Below are 18,430 nucleotides of genomic sequence, written 5' to 3'. Positions count from 1 at the left end.
AATGGAGTTTGCAAGCCTCTCTAAAACGTACAAAATTCTCACTACCCCCGGAGAACGTATCCGGGAGCGAGATCTTAGGCTCAGCACAAACTCCATGAACGCAAGCTGAACCGGTCACTTGAAACTGAGAAAAAGTCTTACGGAGATCAGCTACCTCCAAAGAAAGACCCTGAAAGCGTTCAGCCAAAAGTGTAACCGGATCCATGCTTGAGACGGTTTTGGCGGCTGATAATGTCACGGATGGTGTACAGGAAACAAGATGATACAAATACAAACGATGACTCACTGGATCCACAACTAAGGAACAAAAAGGGAGACCCCTGCAATCGACCTGCCGCTCTCCCTTATTGCTCAGCCTATGCGACCACTCCAAAGGTGAATGCGCGCATATCCACGTACCTCGGCTATCTTAACCTGAAGGCCCTACAATAGTGAGGGGACACGACCACCGGCTCCCTACACAGACACGGAGGGAGTCAGGGTCACCTGAATCCAGACAACAGAAAATCATAAATACATAAACAGAACTTATCAGCTGGGAGCTGGGAGCTGGATGCACACACATTCCAGGAAGTTGTATCAGCCGCACCCTACTACCTTATGGGGAAGAATTTAAAGGGAGGTAATGAGTCTGACTGCATGACAGCTGAGATAGCCTAACGAGGTGAGGAACAGAAACCAAAACAAAGAAACTCAAGGGGGAGGATCTGAACGGCTCCTGTCAGAGCTTCTCAGCTGTCTGGTTGTGACACAACCCCCCTTACCAAAAAAAATAACTAAAAGTGGCCATCCACTTTAAAACATTTTCACATCAGCTTTTTTCTAAACAGACACTTGCCAGTAATCATGGGAGACTTCAAAAGGTTACATGCTGAAGGGAAAAAAGTAATCATTTATCAAAACGGTAAAGGTAACAAGAAGCCCTCTACACTCAGCGGCCTTAAAGGGAGTCTTTCACGCCGATTCACCGTATTAACCTAATAACAGACTTATGTCCACGGCATCCCCCCTATTAAAACTGTGCTTACCGTACTGTATGTTGCTTGCTATCATCGTTGTGGAGAAAAACACTTTTAATCCGTATGCAAATTAGGCTGTGAAGGTGCCCAGGGGCGGCGTTACAACGGCCGGTGCCCAGGCCCCTGGGTCATTTTCATACGAATCCACTCCCCCTCCGCCGCGTCTGCCCGCCCTTGGTCTCTGCTCTAACCTCCCTCCTCCCGTCCGTAATCCCGCGCATGCGCCGATGACCGCGATATCGGCAGGTGCGCATTGAATGACCACAGTCTGGCCGGGGCATCACAGTTTACTGGGCGCATGCACTGGCCCGGGCCTAACTTACCTTCTTGCCATGATGCTGTGATCACGGCAAGAACGTAAGTTAGGCCGGGGCCGGCGCATGCGCACAGTAAACTGTGATGCCCCGGCCAGACTGTGGTCATTCAATGCGCACCTGCTGATATCGCGGTCATCGGCGCATGCGCGGGATTACGGACAGGAGGAGGGAGGTTAGAGCAGAGACCAAGGGCGGGCAGACGCGGCGGAGGGGGAGTGGATTCGTATGAAAATGACCCAGGGGCCTGGGCACCGGCCGTTGTAACGCCGCCCCTGGGCACCTTCACAGCCTAATTTGCATACGGATTAAAAGTGTTTTTCTCCACAACGATGATAGCAAGCAACATACGGTAAGCACAGTTTTAATAAGGGGGGATGCCGTGGACATAAGTCTGTTATTAGGTTAATACGGTGAATCGGAGTGAAAGACTCCCTTTTAAAGGGAGTCTGTCAGCAGAACTGCAAAACTGCTAACAGTGCTTGAACTTGCAGGAGCAGAACCTAGAATAAAACCTCATATTCAGATTACTCTTGATAACATTGTTCTGCCATCTAGCCCCTACCTAGTGCTTTGGTCATGCAAAACTGCTGACAGATTCTCTTTACCATGAAATGCAGTGCAGAAACAAGTTGTTATTACTAACCTGCAGAAACCACTCTCGAATTTTCCCCTCAAGCTTGTCAATGTGGCTGAGGGCCTTGTTAACACATGGTAATGGCGTGTTTACCAGTTCACAACTCCGTCGTCTTAGGGTATCTGAAGAAGCCATATTGGAATTTGTACCTAAAAAAAATTACAATTTATTTTTATTTTTTCTCGCAGGTTTCCTTAGGATAAGTATTTGAAAAAAAATGTGAAAATTTTTTGTCGCAGTGGTGTTTTTTTTTTTCTTTGTTTCACTTATTGCGTAATTATCTCCAATGTAACACACTTGTACACTTCGGATTTTTTTTTATTGAATTAGTAAAAAAAAAATGAGTTCCTAAACAAAAATGGAGTGGATTATAAGTTGTAGTGTCCAAAGAGCCTCAGACTCTAATTATACTGGCATTAAAGGGGTTGTCCAGCTTTTTTTTACCTTTTAAAATTTGGGTCTTCTGGTCTCATCTGCAAACCTCTGGATGGCCAGGGTCACGTGTGTAGTCAATAACTGTCCTCCTAGGTGATCTGTCCTCTGTCCTCAAGCAGTAGGTCATTGCTGAGGTCAATCATTGACAGTAGCGGCACATGTGACCCTGTCCATCTGCAAAGATTTAAGAAAACTGCAGCAAATCTTACTATATCCTCAGCAGATTTTTTGTTGTCCAACCCCAACCCAACAATAAATTCTGATGGGAAGCCACTCACCTCTAGACAGCAGCTCTGCACTAAGCCTCTGCGGTCACGTGCCGCTTGGGGACAAGTCACTGTTTAGGCCAGTGAGTGGAACCGGAAGCAGCAGGGATGGAACCCCTAGTGCTGGGACGGAGCTGCGGTCAAGAGATGTAGATTGTATAGATTGATACAGCATAACTCTGCTCATTCTATGCTCAGTAGTCATGTGGGCGATCCTACTTAGTGACTGGCTGCCTTCTTTATAACTATGCATACAGAGATAGCGGTCAATCAATGAGTAGGACATGGGCCCCTTATGTGTTTCCCACTGTGAGAAGAGGTTGTAGATGGAAAAAAATAAGCGGAAAACATAGGAGGTCATTTACTAAGCTGAAATACGCCTAAATTAGGCATATTTCAGGTGCAGATGGCGGTGCAACGGTTAGTTGCGCCACTATCTGTGAACTTCGCTCCGCTCATGCCAGTTCTAAAATTGTGGGCGTGGTGTGAGTGGGGAAGGGGCCAGGAGGCCCGTATCATTTACCATTTTCTACACCTGTTTTAGGCATAAAAAAATTGTCTACACAAGAAGAGATCACATCTCTTATGAATACCTTCAAATACACGGAATGGTAAGCCAAGGAAGCTCTAAAAGGAACGTTAGGAAAACTAAATGTAGGGAACTAATGAGAAGTACGAGATATTAACCATATGATAACTTATTTGCATATCCATACACCTAAATGGGTGAATGGTAGGGAGATCCTAATAGACATCTTTGGTTCAGAGGTGAGTTGGGAAAGTTCACGTTATGAGCCTGTTCTTTAATGTAAAATGTATCACCTATGCCAATTACCTTTTGATTGATTGTACACAAAGTATATTTTTGGTGATTTAATAAAAATATATTATAAAAAATAAATAAAAAATTGTCTAAATGTAACCCATCAAGGATGTTGTGTTACATTTAGAACTGGAGCTGAATGCCCCAAGGTTTGGAGAGGCCTCATAATAATAATAATAATAATAATAATAATAATAAAGGTGCCCCATAATATCCTAGTAATACAAAAACAAAAATAAAATAAAAGCACTTCTGATTATTCTACATGAAGAACAGTTATACAAACGAGACAAATGGTTACTAATAATAATAATCACCATTATGATGCTTATAATAAAGGAGCAGACGCTCAGTTATTGGTAGCAGTCTATACAGAAATGATTCCAAGATAATAGGTGGCAGAGCACAAACGCGTGACGCCCCGTCAGTTGTCTATTGACTGCATTGTTTTTATGCAAAAAGACAGAATGTGTATTTGTTTTAAAAGGTTTACAGATGCATTGTTAGAGCTGAGAAGTTTTACGACTCGGAAATAAGCTTATGTGTAAAAGATACTCCCGTTCATATTATGACTCCAATGAAAATCCTATTAAATAAAATGAGCTCACAGGGTGAGAATGTGCTTATCAAGGTGTGCTAAATATGGGAAATTCACGAGTGCACGGGCCTCCTGGTCAGACCAATTTCTGCCAACACAGAAAATTTAGCAGAGACCCTTACAAGCGTATCAAACGCCTGCACTTGTGGTTAGAACGTGATGTACAATTTCCTCCGCTGTGATGTTCCATTAAGTTATGAACACATGAATGCATGCAAAATCTCTGCCACTTTGAAACGGGATTTATGTGAACTGAATTTCAATAGAATCTGAGCGTAAAGGATCAGCATATGGTAATACAATAATACGTATTCAATGCCTCAGGATCCACTTTGTGACAGATTAGTGAGAGCGATGCTATTTGCCAGCCGAGGTTAAGTAAAATCCGCCACACCGACGTGAGCGGCACCGGCCGCTGTACAGAATTTATCTGGAATGTTCAGGCTCCTGGGACCACTCTGGACGTCTCATTTTTAATTGTTTCTGATTCATTTTCTGAAAAGCTACAGTGACATTTGGTGATGAAGAGTATGTTGGTTTATTAGACATATTCTAGGCTTATTTCACACCAGCAATTTGAGATGCGTCGGGTTCTGTTCAGGGAAAACTGATGGTTTTGCACACAAGCTGAATCAGTTTTGTCTGTGGTTAGGTTCGTTTTTTTAGCTTTTTCATGTGGACGCAATCGGTTTTTGATGCATTTTTTACATGCATGAAGAAAAACGGAAGAACAACACTCAAAATCTCCTAACAACCATCAGTGAAAAACCTTTTGCATCCGAATGCCTTTTGTTTTTCAAGAAATCCCCATACACTTCTATGGGGCCAGGGTTAAGCGAAAAACCTATAATATAGAAGAGGCTACGATTTTTCCTGAACGCAGAGATGACCGGTGATAAGCGATGCTCTTGTGTACAGACCATAAGGCCTCCTTTCCGGTTTTTTTGCAGGCCGCATATGGAACCATTCATTTGACTGGTTCCGCAAAAAAAAAAAAATTGAATGTACTCTGTGTGCATTCCGTTTCCATATTTCCGTCCGTTGAAATATAGAACATGTCCTATTTTTGCCCGCAAATCACGTTCCGTGGCTCCATTCAAGTCAATGGGTCCGCAAAAAAAAAAACAGAACACATACGGAATGTACTCGGTATGTCTTCCGTATAAGTGCCATACAATTAAGGACAAGTTAGTCAGAAGTAGGCTTAGGGATAATAAAACCAGCAATTGGCTTACTGAACGTCTTCCTATTGAAAATCATAAATGGGAGGACTGTTCCTTCTGCCAATGTATCTACCAGGGCAGGTTTTGACCTGTAAGACCAAATATGTGGTCTACCTGGTTCTATGCACCTGTGGATCCTTTTACATAGGGAAGACTATTCGCTCTATGTATGAGAGATTCAGGGAGCACATCCACTCAATCAAGTCAGGAAAAGGTTGCCCTAGATTGATAGAACATGTCCGGAGTAGGCATGATAGTTGCAGCTCTCGAGCACATCCCAATTCCAGCCCTAGGTGGAGATAGACATTGCCTCCTCCTTCAGAAGGAGGCGGAGTGGATCAGTCGTACTGCCGTGATGGGTCCTTTAGGACTAAATGATCGCAACGATCTAAGTGTCTTTCTATAGCTATAGACCTATGCCATAGATAAGGTGCGTTGCTAATGTCAGGGAATAGTTTGTTCATACCTCTCTCGTCTCCGCTTGGGATGAGGATATCTTCAGCGTCCTGAGTCGCCTAGGCAACATGGACGCATTTAAAGGAGCGTAGAGCAAGCGCGATGAGGTCAGAGGCCAGAAGAAGCGCAAGTGCGCGAAACGGCCGTCGCCAGCTGATCACTCAGTGACTCAACGCTGTTTGTCCGCCCCAGCCCGTGTAACTTACTTTGTGTGTGCGAATAAAGAAGTACATCATTACTGCAATTGGTGAGTGCCGCTGTCGTCTCTTAGCTTTTGGATTACCTTATATTTGCTTGGACTTTACACTATCTAAGCAGCAGAGCACCGCATTATATTGCTTCAATCAGGACTGGCTTCCACAGTATACCACCCCTCACCTGAAGAGGTTTGCGGCAGTGCCGCCTCGCGTCTCTTTTTTGCAGTATGTCTTCCGTATCCGTTCCGTTTTTGCGGAACAATGTATTGAAAATGTTATGCCCAGCCCAATTTCTTCCATGTAATTACTGTATATGCCATACGGAAAAACGGAACGGAAACGAAAACACAATGGAAACCAAAAAAAACGGAACAACGGATCAGTAAAAAATGGACTGCAAAACACTGAAAAGACCATACGGTCGTGTGCAGGAGGCCTAAGTGAATGGGTCAGCTTTCAGTCCGGATGCTATACATTTGCAACACACATCTCATCCCGATGGAACTCACCCGTGTGAAAGAAGCCTAAACAGGAACTGTTACAGACATAGACCACTGTAAATGTGTCTTTAGTCTCCTGACCCTCCCAAATGCGCCATTTTTGTAAGGCAGTCATAGAATGGGTCAGGTGACCTCCTCCTCAACCAAGAGGCACACAATTATTATATACAGTGTTAGGCCTCTTGCACGTGGCCATATCACTCAAATGGGTCCACAAATCCGGAGATCCGGTGCAGAACGGAACCACGGAACAGAAGCACTACAGAGTGCTTTCGTGGGGTTCTGTTCCGTGCTTCCGTTCCACAAAAAGATAGAACTTGTCCTATCTTCTTGTGGAACGGACGGATCGCGGAACCCATTCAAGTAAATGGGGTCGTGATCCGCCTGCAGCTGGCCCACGGTCAGTGTCCATGCATTGCGGTCCCCAGCACGGGCACGGCCAGCACACGTCCGTGTGCAAGAAGCTTTAGGCAGCTAGTTAGTGTCTCCCTAATCAGGGTTATGGCTGGTATTGCACCTTCTTTAACCCTTTCATGACCGGGCGATTTTCTTTTTTTTTTTAGTTTTCATTTTTACTCCCAGCCCTTCCAAAGCCATAACTTTTTTATTTTTCCGTTCACATAGCTGTATGAGGGCTTGTTTTTTGCGGGACAAGATGCCCTTTCTAATGGCACTATTGACGTTTGCATACAATGTGGTGGGAAGTGGGAAAAATTATAAATGGGGTGAAATTAGAAAAAAAATAAACACAATTCCGCAACAGTTTTTTTGGGGGGTTCTTTTTTTAACGGTATTCCCTATATCATAAAATTGACAGTTACTTTCATTCTCCGGGTCAGTACGAATCCGGCAATACCACATAGGTATATTTTTTATTGTGTTTTTATACTGTAAAAAAAATTAAAACCTTGAAAAAAATATTTTCTTTCTTTTAGTCTTTATATTCTGACCCCTATAACTATTTTGTGTTAATGTGTGTTGATCTTTATGAAGACACATTTTTTGCGGAGCGATTTGTACTTTTCAGTGATATCAATTTGGGGCGTATATGACTCTTTGATCACTTTTTATTAACTTTTTCGTGGGAGGAGAAGGTACCAAAAAACAACAAATTGCCCATTTTGACTTTCCCGTTTTGCTGTTTTCTGTATGGGATTATATTTTTTATATTTTAGTAGTAAGGGCATTTTTGCACATTGGGAAACCTATGATGTGTATTTTTTTTTTTATGTTTATTTATTTTTTTTCATTTTGGGAAAGGGGGGTTATTAGAATTTTTATATTTAATTTTTTTAATTTATAAAAAACAATTTTTATAGTTCCCATAGGGCATTATAATTTATAACAAGCAATCATTGGATTGCTATTCTCAAAGACTCCAAAGCAATGAGGATTTTACTGTATTTCTATGGAATGCACACGGAACGGTGCCCGTGTATTGCGGATCCGCAAATATGGTCCGCAACACGGCAACGGGCAGCACAGTTCGTGTGAATGAGCCCTTAGTAAGTGATAATAAGTGTTGTGTTTTTCTTGTGTGGATTTAACTCTTTTCAATGGAAGGGTGAGGTCTGAGAAAAATGTGCTTCAAATCTGCAGCAAAAAAAAAAAATCAAAATTTTTTCTAAACCACAGTGGGAGTCATTTACAAAGAGCAACTTTTGACGCCGGTCTTTGTTCCCCCTCTGCGCTGTATTTCCTAAGCTCAGCACACAGGTAATAACAGCACTGCAGGGGTAGGGTGACCATTTTGGCATCAAGACAGTGTCCACAGCCCCAGTCAGATGAATCCTATCGCAGTCAGTAATGGCATATCTATAATATTAATAATCAATGCAGATTATAGAAACTTGACCCAAACCAAGTGGATGAGGAGGAGCTGTACAGTCGCGGTCACTTCATTGTTGAAGCTGCTGAGGCGCCAGAATTCAGACCCTCGTGATGATCAGTGGACCGCTGATTGCTGCAGATCTACGGTGGATTTCACCCCCTGCATTTCAGAGTGGACATGTGGATCCAGATGTTGGCCCATCTGGGACCTTTATAGGACAGGCCATCAATGTCAGATAGGTGTAGGTCCCACCTCTGAGAAGACCACTCCCATCTCCAGAACTGGACCCCCGAGGTGAACAGCGAGCAGCTGTGCATGCACGGCCACCCTCTATGGGAGTTCCAAAATTAGCTGACCGCCAGCTCGGCTATTTCTGCCATTCCCATAGTGGGGAAAGCAGAGGTGTCCGTGCATGTGACGTACGGTCTCTATTCACAGCTATGGGTCTTCCAAAAACAGCCGGGCACATTCACTAGGCTATTTTCTTACCTTCCATAATGGTGGCACATGCTTTCTGGGGGTGGGACCTGCACCTATCTGACATTGGTGTCATATACAAACCTAACCCTTTTAAGGCCTCATGCACACAGCCGTTCCGTGCATTGGGGACTACAATTGGGTGGTTTTGAGGGGTTTGCAGTTTTTGGTGGTTTATTTTTTTTTGCAGCTTTTTTTTTTTAGGCAAAATCTATGAAAAATATTTAATGTAGGCTTTTTTTGTACTGGTGTTTTTTCACCCTTGAGATGTGTTTTTTGTGTCAGTGAGGTTTCTTTCAAATCACAGCATGCTCTGGGTCTGGTGTTTTTTTTACTTCCTTGCCTGGTGTTTTTCTCCCATAGTGTTTTTTGCTTTGTTTTTTTTGCAGCTTCAAAAAACACAATGGAGGAGATTTATTAAAACTGGTGCTAAGGAAAACTGGCTTAGTTGCCCATAGCAATTAGTTAGGGTTTGTTCACACGAAGTAATTTGCTTTCCGTATACGGGCCGTTTTCTGCGTTCCGCATGCGGTCCGTATACGGAACCATTCATTTCAATGGGTCCACAAAACTCTGTGTGCTGTCCGCATCCGTTGCTCTGTTCCGTGGCCCCAGAAAAAATTATCTGTCTTATTCTTGTCCGTTTTGCGGACAAGAATAGGCATTTCTATAATGGGCCTCCTGTTCCATTCCGCAAATTGCGGAAGGCACACGGGCGGCATCCGTTTTTTGCGGATCCACAAATTGCGGACCGCAAAAAACGGTCGTGTGAACAAGCCCTTAGCCAGATTGATCCTTTCATTTTCCAAAGGAGCTCTGAAAAATGAAAGGTGAAATCTGGTTGCTATGGGCAACGAAGCTGGCTTTCATTAGCAGCGGTTTTGATAAATATCTTCCATTGGGTTTTGGCATTTTTCCTAACAATATTTTTCCCCATACAACTCTATGGGCACCAACTTTCCTGTAAAAAAAATTTAAACATTCAAAAAAATGCCATTAAATAACACCAGGTGCTAAACATGCTAAATTGGCAAAAACGCTCAAAAATGATAGAAAAACACTGATCAAGTCAAGCAGGGTTTTTTTTGGCCTAAAAAAACCACTGAGACCAAATCTGCATTTTTAAAGTGTCAGATAATACTTGCGTTCTTCCACCTGACCTTATATTGGCGGTAAAGAGAAGCAGGTGGCACAGGGTGGTAGAGCTGCCAACTCACGTGGGTGGGAGAGTGGAAGTAAAATGGCAGGTATACGTCTGCTTTCACACAGCCAAAACTGTTATAAAGTAGAACTGGCTTAGTTGTCCATAGCAACCAATCAGATTCCACCTTTCATTCTCGAGAGGATCTCAGAAAAATCAAAGGTGGAATCTGATTGGTTGCTATGGGCAACTAAGCCAGTTCTACTTTATACCAATTTTGATAAATCTCCCCCAATCTGTGTGACGAGTGCATTTCCTGGACTGACTGAGGCTCATGTGATCGCACCTGTATGATCGTGATGCGGTGAGTTCAGCTCACATGAGCAGCAGTCGGTCTGAGAAGTGCAGCCGTCACATGGACTGTATTTCAAAGCACATGACTGTGCGAAAGACCCTAAGACCCCTTTCACACGGGCGAGAATTTCGCGCGAGTGCAATGCGTGAGGGGAACGCATTGCACTCGCACTGAATCCGGACCCATTCACTTCAATGGGGCTGTTCAGATGAGCGGTGATTTTCACGCATCACTTGTGTGTTGCGTGAAAATCGTTTTTCACGCAACGCAGGCCCCATAGAAATGAATGGGGCTGCGTAAAAATCGCAAGCATCCGCAAGCAAGTGTGGATGCGGTGCGATTTTCACGCATGGTTGCTAGGAGATGATAGGGATGAAAGCAACCCCGGACCCCATTAAAGTCTATTCACTGTATTATTTTTCATTATAACATTGTTATAATGGAAAATAATAGAATTCTGAATATAGAATGCATAGTAAAATAGGGATGGAGGGGTTAAAAAATAAAAACAATTAACTCACCTCCTCCACTTGAGCGCGCAGCCGGCATCGTCTTCTTTCTTCTTCTTTGAGGACCTGAGCATGATTACGTCATCAAAGGTCCTTGCAGGTCCTGAAAGAAGAAGAAAGAAGACGATGCCGGCTGCGCGCTCAAGTGGAGGTGGGGAGTTAATTGTTTTTATTTTTTAACCCCTCCAGCCCTATTGTACTAACCATGTTATAAGGGAAAATAATAACATCTACACAACACCGAACCCAAACCTGAACTTCAGTGAAGAAGTTCGGGTCTGGGTACCACGTTCATTTTTTTGTCACGGAGCTGACAAAGGTTGGACGGGCCGAAACGCGTCCATTGTTACCAAGATGAAATAAAGGATACATGAATTGAATTCTTTGCTACATTGTGGATCTTCCCTTTCCGTGCGAGGTTGAAAGCGCTGACCGTTCCTAACCATATAAGTGTTCATCTACACAGCAATCTCGCTCGCATGAAAGCTGCCGCGCCCAAGGGTCGCAGAGTAGCGGTGCTAGCAAAGAAACGAACGGTGCCGCTGTGACCTGCAAAAAATCTCAAACTGCTGGAGTTTTTGCAATTCTGGGGTCACGGCAAGCGTGCAAATTCCACTGCGGCCCCATTCATTTCTAAGCTAGCACCGCCACAATGCGATCCTACTGCAATCCTTGGGCATGACAGCAGTCATGCAGCCAAGATCAGCCAAACACTTAGGCCACCCGCACACGTTGCAGAATGCGCGCAGACTCCTGCGCAGACAAACTGCAGCATAGTACAGTACCAGCAAAGTGTATGAGGTTACACTAATCTCTTGTACACTTTGAGGATTTTTTCCGTGTGGAAACTGACCTGCCGTGTAGATTTCCAACTCTGCAGCATGTCAATTATGTTTGCGGTTGTAGGGTCCATTCACACATCCGCAAGTATTTTGCGGATCCGCAGTTTGCGGACCCGCAAAACACGGACATTGGACATGTGCGTTCTGCATTTTGCGGACCGCACATGGCCGGCACTTTAATAGAAATGCCTTTTCTTGTCAGTGTCTGCGACAAGAATAGGATATGTTCTATTTTTTGCAGAACGGAAGTGCGAATGCGGAACGGAAGTGCGGTTGCGGACAGCAGACTGTGTGCTGTCCGCATCTTTTCCGGCCCCATTGAAAAGGAATAGGTCCGTATCCGTTCCGCAACGTTGCGGAACGTATCCGGGTCCATTTTGCGGCCTTGTGAATGGAACGTTAGCTGCAGATTTCACCTTTATCCAATGAGAGTGAGATCTGCAACAAAACCACATCTAATCCGCAAATAGAAAATGTGGATTTTGTTGCGGATATGGTGCAGAAATCATCATGTGGATATTACGTGCGTTCACCCGCGCCGTGTGCAGGCGGCCTTAGGGTGCAGATTTCGATGCAGAAGATTTCTGCGATTGAAAATCAGTTCCGTTCACCTGACTGGGGCTTGCAGAAATCCGTGTACCTCCCGCCACAACAACCCCAAGCAGATGACTGGAAACGATTTTCAGTCTCAGAAATTTTCGGCAAAAAATCTGCTGCATGTGAAGCCACCCTAAGACTAGGGCTACCAAAAGTTGCGCAACATTTTTTATAAGGTTAGTCAATGGTGTTGCTCTGCAACATGCCGCAACTGCGAAACGACGGTCGCAAAAAAATCCATCCAAGTATGTCGCAGTGTGACACAATTGACTGATGTCGCCATGTGTAGCCCTAGCCTAAGGCCCCCTGCACACGTTGCGGAATACGTGCGGTTTGTCTGCAATCTACACTGCAGCGTAATACACTACCAGCAAAGTGTATGAGATTACACAAATGTACAAGTTGTCGATTTTTTTCTATGCAGAGATTGACCTGCCGCGCGGACTCCCAGATCCGTAGCACATCAATTAGGTTTGCGTTTTATAGATGCGGATTTCACCCTTTTCGATGAAGGATGAGGTCTGCGGCAAAACCGCAATTAGAAATTAGTGTAAGGCCTCTTTCACACTTGCGTTGTTGGGATCCGGCATGCACTTCCGTTGCCGGAGGTGCCTGCCGGATCCGGAAAAACGCAAGTGTACTGAAAGCATTTGAAGACGGAACCGTCTTCCAAATGCTTTCAGTGTTACTATGGCACCCAGGACGCTATTAAAGTCCTGGTTGCCATAGTAGGAGCGGGGAGCGGGGGAGCGGTATACTTACAGTCCGTGCGGCTCCCGGGGCGCTCCAGAATGACGTCAGAGCGCCCCATGCGCATGGATGACGTGATCCATGCGATCACGTGATCCATGCGCTTGGGGCGCCCTGACGTCACTCTGGAGCGCCCGGGGAGCCGCACGGACGGTGAGTACACTGCTCCCCCGCTCCCCACTACACTTACCATGGCTGTCAGGACTTTAGCGTCCCGGCAGCCATGGTAACCACTCTGAAAAAGCTAAATGTCGGCTCCGGCAATGCGCCGAAACGACGTTTAGCTTAAGGCCGGATCCGGATCAATGCCTTCCAATGGGCATTAATTCCGGATCCGGCCTTGCGGCAAGTGTTCCGGATTTTTGGCCGGAGCAAAAAGCGCAGCATGCTGCGGTATTTTCTCCGGCCAACAAACGTTCCGTACCGGAACTGAAGACATCCTGATGCATCCTGAACGGATTACTCTCCATTCAGAATGCATTAGGATAATCCTGATCAGGATTCTTCCGGCATAGAGCCCCGACGACGGAACTCTATGCCGGAAGACAATAACGCAGGTGTGAAAGAGCCCTAAATCTTCTGCGCGTTCACCCGCACCCCTAAACCTGCAAAAAGTGCAACACAAAAACACATACATGACCCAATGCATGTTATTAACCCTGGGGCCCCTAATCATCATTGCCCAGGGGCCAGATTACTCTCAGTTCTGTAGACAGCCACAGGCGTCGTCACTGTCCTACGTAATCAGAATGACACCTGCACCGCCAGGGGTCGCTGATCTCGGCCCCTCTGCTAGACACAGCAGATCTCACCAAGCTATAAGGTATAACAGCGGGAAGATGGCACGGAGGATGGAAGAAGAAGCCGGTAATCGCAGCAGCTGGTGCGGATCGTACCTCTGTAGCACGGCAGCCGCACGTACGGTACAGGTTACAGGCGAGGGGACAGCACCATGGCAACCGCTCAAACACTGCGCCTGTCACCGCCCACATTGTGTGACGTCACTGCACTTCGAGAAGTGATTGGCTGACAGCTGTGAGGTTCCGGCCACAGATCACAGGCTCTAAAGAAGCGGGAATTTAAAGGGAAATCATCTGAATGATGGATGTCATAGCTGCAGCGTGATTCAGGTATAATGCAGAAGAGGTTGCTGGAGGTCAGCTCCAGAGAGTGTACAAGAGCCCGCTGACTGGCATATGTCATAGCAGCCATGGAGCCCAAAGCAGAACCTGGAATGGGGTCTGTCGTGATGACGTCAGCAGAAGCAGACTTGCTGTAGGGCCCACAGTTACAGCCCTGCAGGCTGCCCTGGTAGGTGGGTATTTCCGCTGGCCTGTGCCAATAAAAAGCGTGGAGATGGGATTGTCTTGTATATTTCCCTTTTTACTCAGTCTCTCAAACCATTCATCCCAAAACTATTAACCCCTTCCCAACATCCAGGCCTGCTACAGAGCGAGCGTCATAGCCACCCGATGCCTGCAGTTTCATCCAGCAGACTCCCACAGCTGATGTCCACGATCGGCAATAATGCCAACTGCAGACATTTAGCTGCTCAGATGCCGTGGTCAAATAAGCTTTTTGATGAGAATACGGACTGCCATGAGGAGGATCAGTCAGTGGAAAGAACGTTGTTTTGGCATACTTCTATATAGCATATCTTTAGGTTTTGAGAAGAATAAAAAATGATGAGTGTAGACCGTGTGCTTCTTAGTGTAACTGCCGTTTCATTTTTTATTCCCTAATGGTATAGTACACCCTGCTTTTGAAATTTGATCATTTTCAGTTTTACCTGCTAATAACTCCCACAAACCCCCGCTACTTTCCTATTCAGCAGCTCTCGTCTCACAGCGTTGCCATGTGCAGTCCGTCTTCTCATTATTATAACAAGAGAGGGATGAGCTCTGGGAGGAGGAGCTCAGCCCTGACAGCCTGGAGCTCGGCTGAGGCAGAAAGTGGAGGGGGAGGGCTGCTTTCGATGGTGATATCTTCTCAATGGTAGCAGCTAGAAATATGGTCTTGTTTAAAAGCTGACAGTCCAGGCTTTCATACAAGACCAGAATGAGAAGAAATCACTGTTAGAAATAGAGTCAGGAATAATTCTGGGTAAAATCTGCTTTTACTTTCAGCTTCATTCACTGCATCCCGAATTTTATCATTGATATCTTTCCCTGTACTGAACAGATTTGTAATTCTGGTATTGTCTGAAAGTTTGGAATGTCAGCTTTCAGACAATACAAAGCCCATATTTCTAGCTGGTACCAAACCAGAGATATAAGCAGCTGTCAGTCTGGAAGAGAATGAGGGACAGCTGGCTATTAAGAGGTTAAAAGAAATGCTTACTGATTTGATGTAATTGCAGCGCTTGTCTCTGGTTAGCTGTATGTGAGGATACACACTGCTCTGGGTACTGTGGGAAGTTAGCTGCGTTCTGAATGGTCCTGCTAGTTCATGTGAGGAGAGCAAGGGCTTATGGATAACATCAGCTGGTCGGGGGTCAATATAGTTTTAGTGGTAGTTCATCATAAAGGCATTGCTATTGGTATGCTAGCCTACTTGTGCTTTCCCGCCCTAGTCTAGCAAATTGGCTGTAGTCGGAGCACCCGCCCTGAGAGGAGCGACCCTCAGCCAGCTGGAACTTCAGACCTATTTAGAAAACCCTCAGAGTATAAGCCCTAATTCCTCTAACGCATTTCGCCGGGTAAAACCGGCTCTTCAGGGAGCAGAGTGGCAAACTCTTGAGTGAAATTGTGATCTATTTAAGCACAGAGTACCGCCCAGTCAGGGGGCTCGGCAACGCAGTTAGCCAATAGGAAGCAGAGGGAGGGGTCGGCTAATCTGCTCGCCCTCCAGTCCTTGCATCATACGTATGTCAGTCAATGCGTGACGAGGGGTGAGATTGTTACCTAGGTGACAGCAGCGCTTCCCTGGCAGGTCCTGCAAAACTAAGTCACCAAACTTTTACCATAGTGCGGACACAGTATTGTTGATATGTTTGGGGGTATATTTAGTATCTCATCTTATTGACGTTGTGAGTATGGTCGAGTAGTTATATTATGCCTTGACTTGGCCATATATCCGATTCTCAGTTAATTTATTTATCCCAGAGGGCGGGGCCATTAGTGATAGACCAGGGCACTGCAGGCATCGCAGGTCCTTTATAATTTTGATCTACTGAGCAAAATAAAATGGCCACCGTAAATTGTCATAGTAACCATATATTAAAAATTGGGTCATGGTGCCTAATGGAGCTAGGTGCTTGGTATATAGGAATAACCAAAATAATCGCACATAGCGACAGACAATGAGGTATAAGGAGGCATAAGGACACACATCATAAGTGTATGTATTGACACCTGGGTGTACATCAAAGGGGTTAAAACACTTATAAATAGATATGGCAATTACTCTGAATGTTATCAGGGAGGTTAGAAGAAGAAGAAAGCATAGTATGAAGATGACATCAAAAAAAGTGACAGAGAGGAAGAAGGGGTGAAAAGAGGTCCCCAACCAGGTTCCTCTAAGGCAGGGATAGGCAACCTCCGGCACTCCAGCTGTTGTGAAACTGCAACTCCCAGCATGCAAACTTGCTCTGCTCTTCTAAGACCTCACATAGAAATGAATGGAGTATGCTGGGAATTGTAGTTTCACAATAGCTGGAGTGCCAAAGGTTGCTGATCCCTGCTCTAGGGTTCATCTAGAATAGACTCTAAGGAGCTTGGAATCATTATTATAGCTAGAGAGTGCATATGTTATATTAAGGGTTTGAAAGAGAGAACTTCTTTGAGACCACATGGGGTAACACTTTTCATCCTAAAAATCTATCGTGACTTCGCCCTTAGGATGACATTATCCCAGTCACCGCCATGTGGGTTCTGGGGTATGTGTTTAATCCCTATGAAGCGGATACATGCCGGATTGCCATCATGTATCTCGTTTACGTGTCTGGCTATGGATGTATCTCTTTTGTTACATTGTAGTGGTCCCTAATTCATCTTCTAAATTCTTTGTCTTGCCAATGTAGTCAAGGGGACAACTACACTTGGCAAGATAGACAACTCCTCTTGTCTGGCAGTTAATGAAATCACACATTACAAATATTTGGTTTGTGTGGGCAGATCTGAAGCTTTTTGTGACTAGGACTTGATCACATGCGACGCAGTTTCCACATCTAAACATTCTGTCACGGATGGTGTACAGGAAACAAGACAATACAATATAAACAATGACTCACTGGATCCACAACTAAGGAACAAAAGGGAGACCCCTGCATGAGACCTGCCGCTCTCCCTTATTGCTCAGCCTATGCGACCACCCCAAAGGTGGATGGGCGCATATCCACGTACCTCGACTATCTTACACCTGAAGACCCTACAATAGTGAGGGGACACGACCACCGGCTCCCTACACAGACACGGAGGGAGTCAGGTTCACCTGGATCCAGAAAACAGAAAATCATAAATACATAAACAGAACTTATCTTGCAGACGACTGTGGACTGGGAACTAGGAACAGCATGCACACACACTCCAGGAAGTTGTATAAGCCGCACACTACTGCATTCTGGGGAGGAACTTAAAGGGCAGCAATCAGTCCAACTGCATGACAGCTGAGATAGACCAACGAGATGAGGAACCAACCCAAAACAAAGAAATTCAAGGAGGAGGATCTGAAAGGCTCCTGTCAGAGCTTCTCAACTGTCTGGCTGTGACACATTCCTTTAGGGCGACGTGATAGCCAGTTGTCAGTTTATGATGGAGGTTTAAAATGGCTATTAACTAGTCTATCCCTAAGGCTACCCCCCTTCTTATATGTGATTTTCCATTTCATCCACCATGACGGCTTAACATGGAGATTGACCCCTTGACCTCTGTAGGGGCAGGAACACAGAGAGTTTAAAGGGACACTGACAGGCCTTCTGAGCATAATTAGCTCTTTATATGCCCCCCTAGGTCTTATAATAAGTTCCCAATTCATATAAGTATTATCCCTGTGCGCATTATAAAACGTTAAAAATAATCTTTATAATCACCTGTCCTTTCTGCCCAAGGGGCATTCTTTGTGGCGCATTTGTGCCCAGCCGCGTCCCAACTGCTGGATCCTTAGACACGCCCATCTCATTAGTATTCACTTCGCTGGGCGGTATTTTCCAGTCCCCGACATTCGGAGATACTGCGCATGCGCCCGGCACCCTCGCTCGCTGGGATCACATTGCGCCAAGTGAATACTAATGAGATGGGCGTGTCTAAGGACCCGGCAGTTGGGACGCGGCTGGGCACAAATGCGCCACAAAGAACGCCCCTTGGGCAGAAAGGACAGGTGATTATAAAGATTATTTTTAACGTTTTATAATGCGCACAGGGATAATACTTATATGAATTGGGAACTTATTATAAGACCTAGGGGGGCATATGAAGAGCTAATTATGCTCAGAAGGCCTGTCAGTGTCCCTTTAAAAGGCCA

The 18,430-nt window shown here is 45.2% G+C and overlaps 1 protein-coding gene across 3 annotated transcripts in view; it reads right to left on the bottom strand.

Moving 5' to 3' along the window:
* The window catches only part of CCDC178 (coiled-coil domain containing 178), a 461,614-nt gene extending 447,679 nt beyond the window's left edge, over nt 1-13,935 (bottom strand). For 2 of the 3 annotated variants that reach the window (XM_040433386.1, XM_040433388.1), the window contains exons 1-2: nt 9,937-10,047; nt 1,980-2,119 (exon numbers count right to left, since the gene is read on the bottom strand). In XM_040433386.1, the coding sequence (XP_040289320.1) occupies nt 1,980-2,105 (126 nt within the window). In that variant the 5' untranslated portion in view covers nt 2,106-2,119; nt 9,937-10,047. Of the gene's footprint in view, nt 1-1,979; nt 2,120-9,936; nt 10,048-13,866 lie in introns of those variants that run through there. The other variant, XM_040433387.1, reaches the window with a different exon arrangement.
* Nucleotides 13,936-18,430: the final 4,495 nt, after the last annotated feature.

This window comes from Bufo bufo, chromosome 5 (genome assembly GCF_905171765.1).
Source record: "Bufo bufo chromosome 5, aBufBuf1.1, whole genome shotgun sequence".
Taxonomy (NCBI): domain Eukaryota; kingdom Metazoa; phylum Chordata; class Amphibia; order Anura; family Bufonidae; genus Bufo; species Bufo bufo.
The sequence above is the reverse complement of the archived record's forward strand: the minus strand, read 5'-3'. Positions and strand labels throughout refer to the sequence as shown.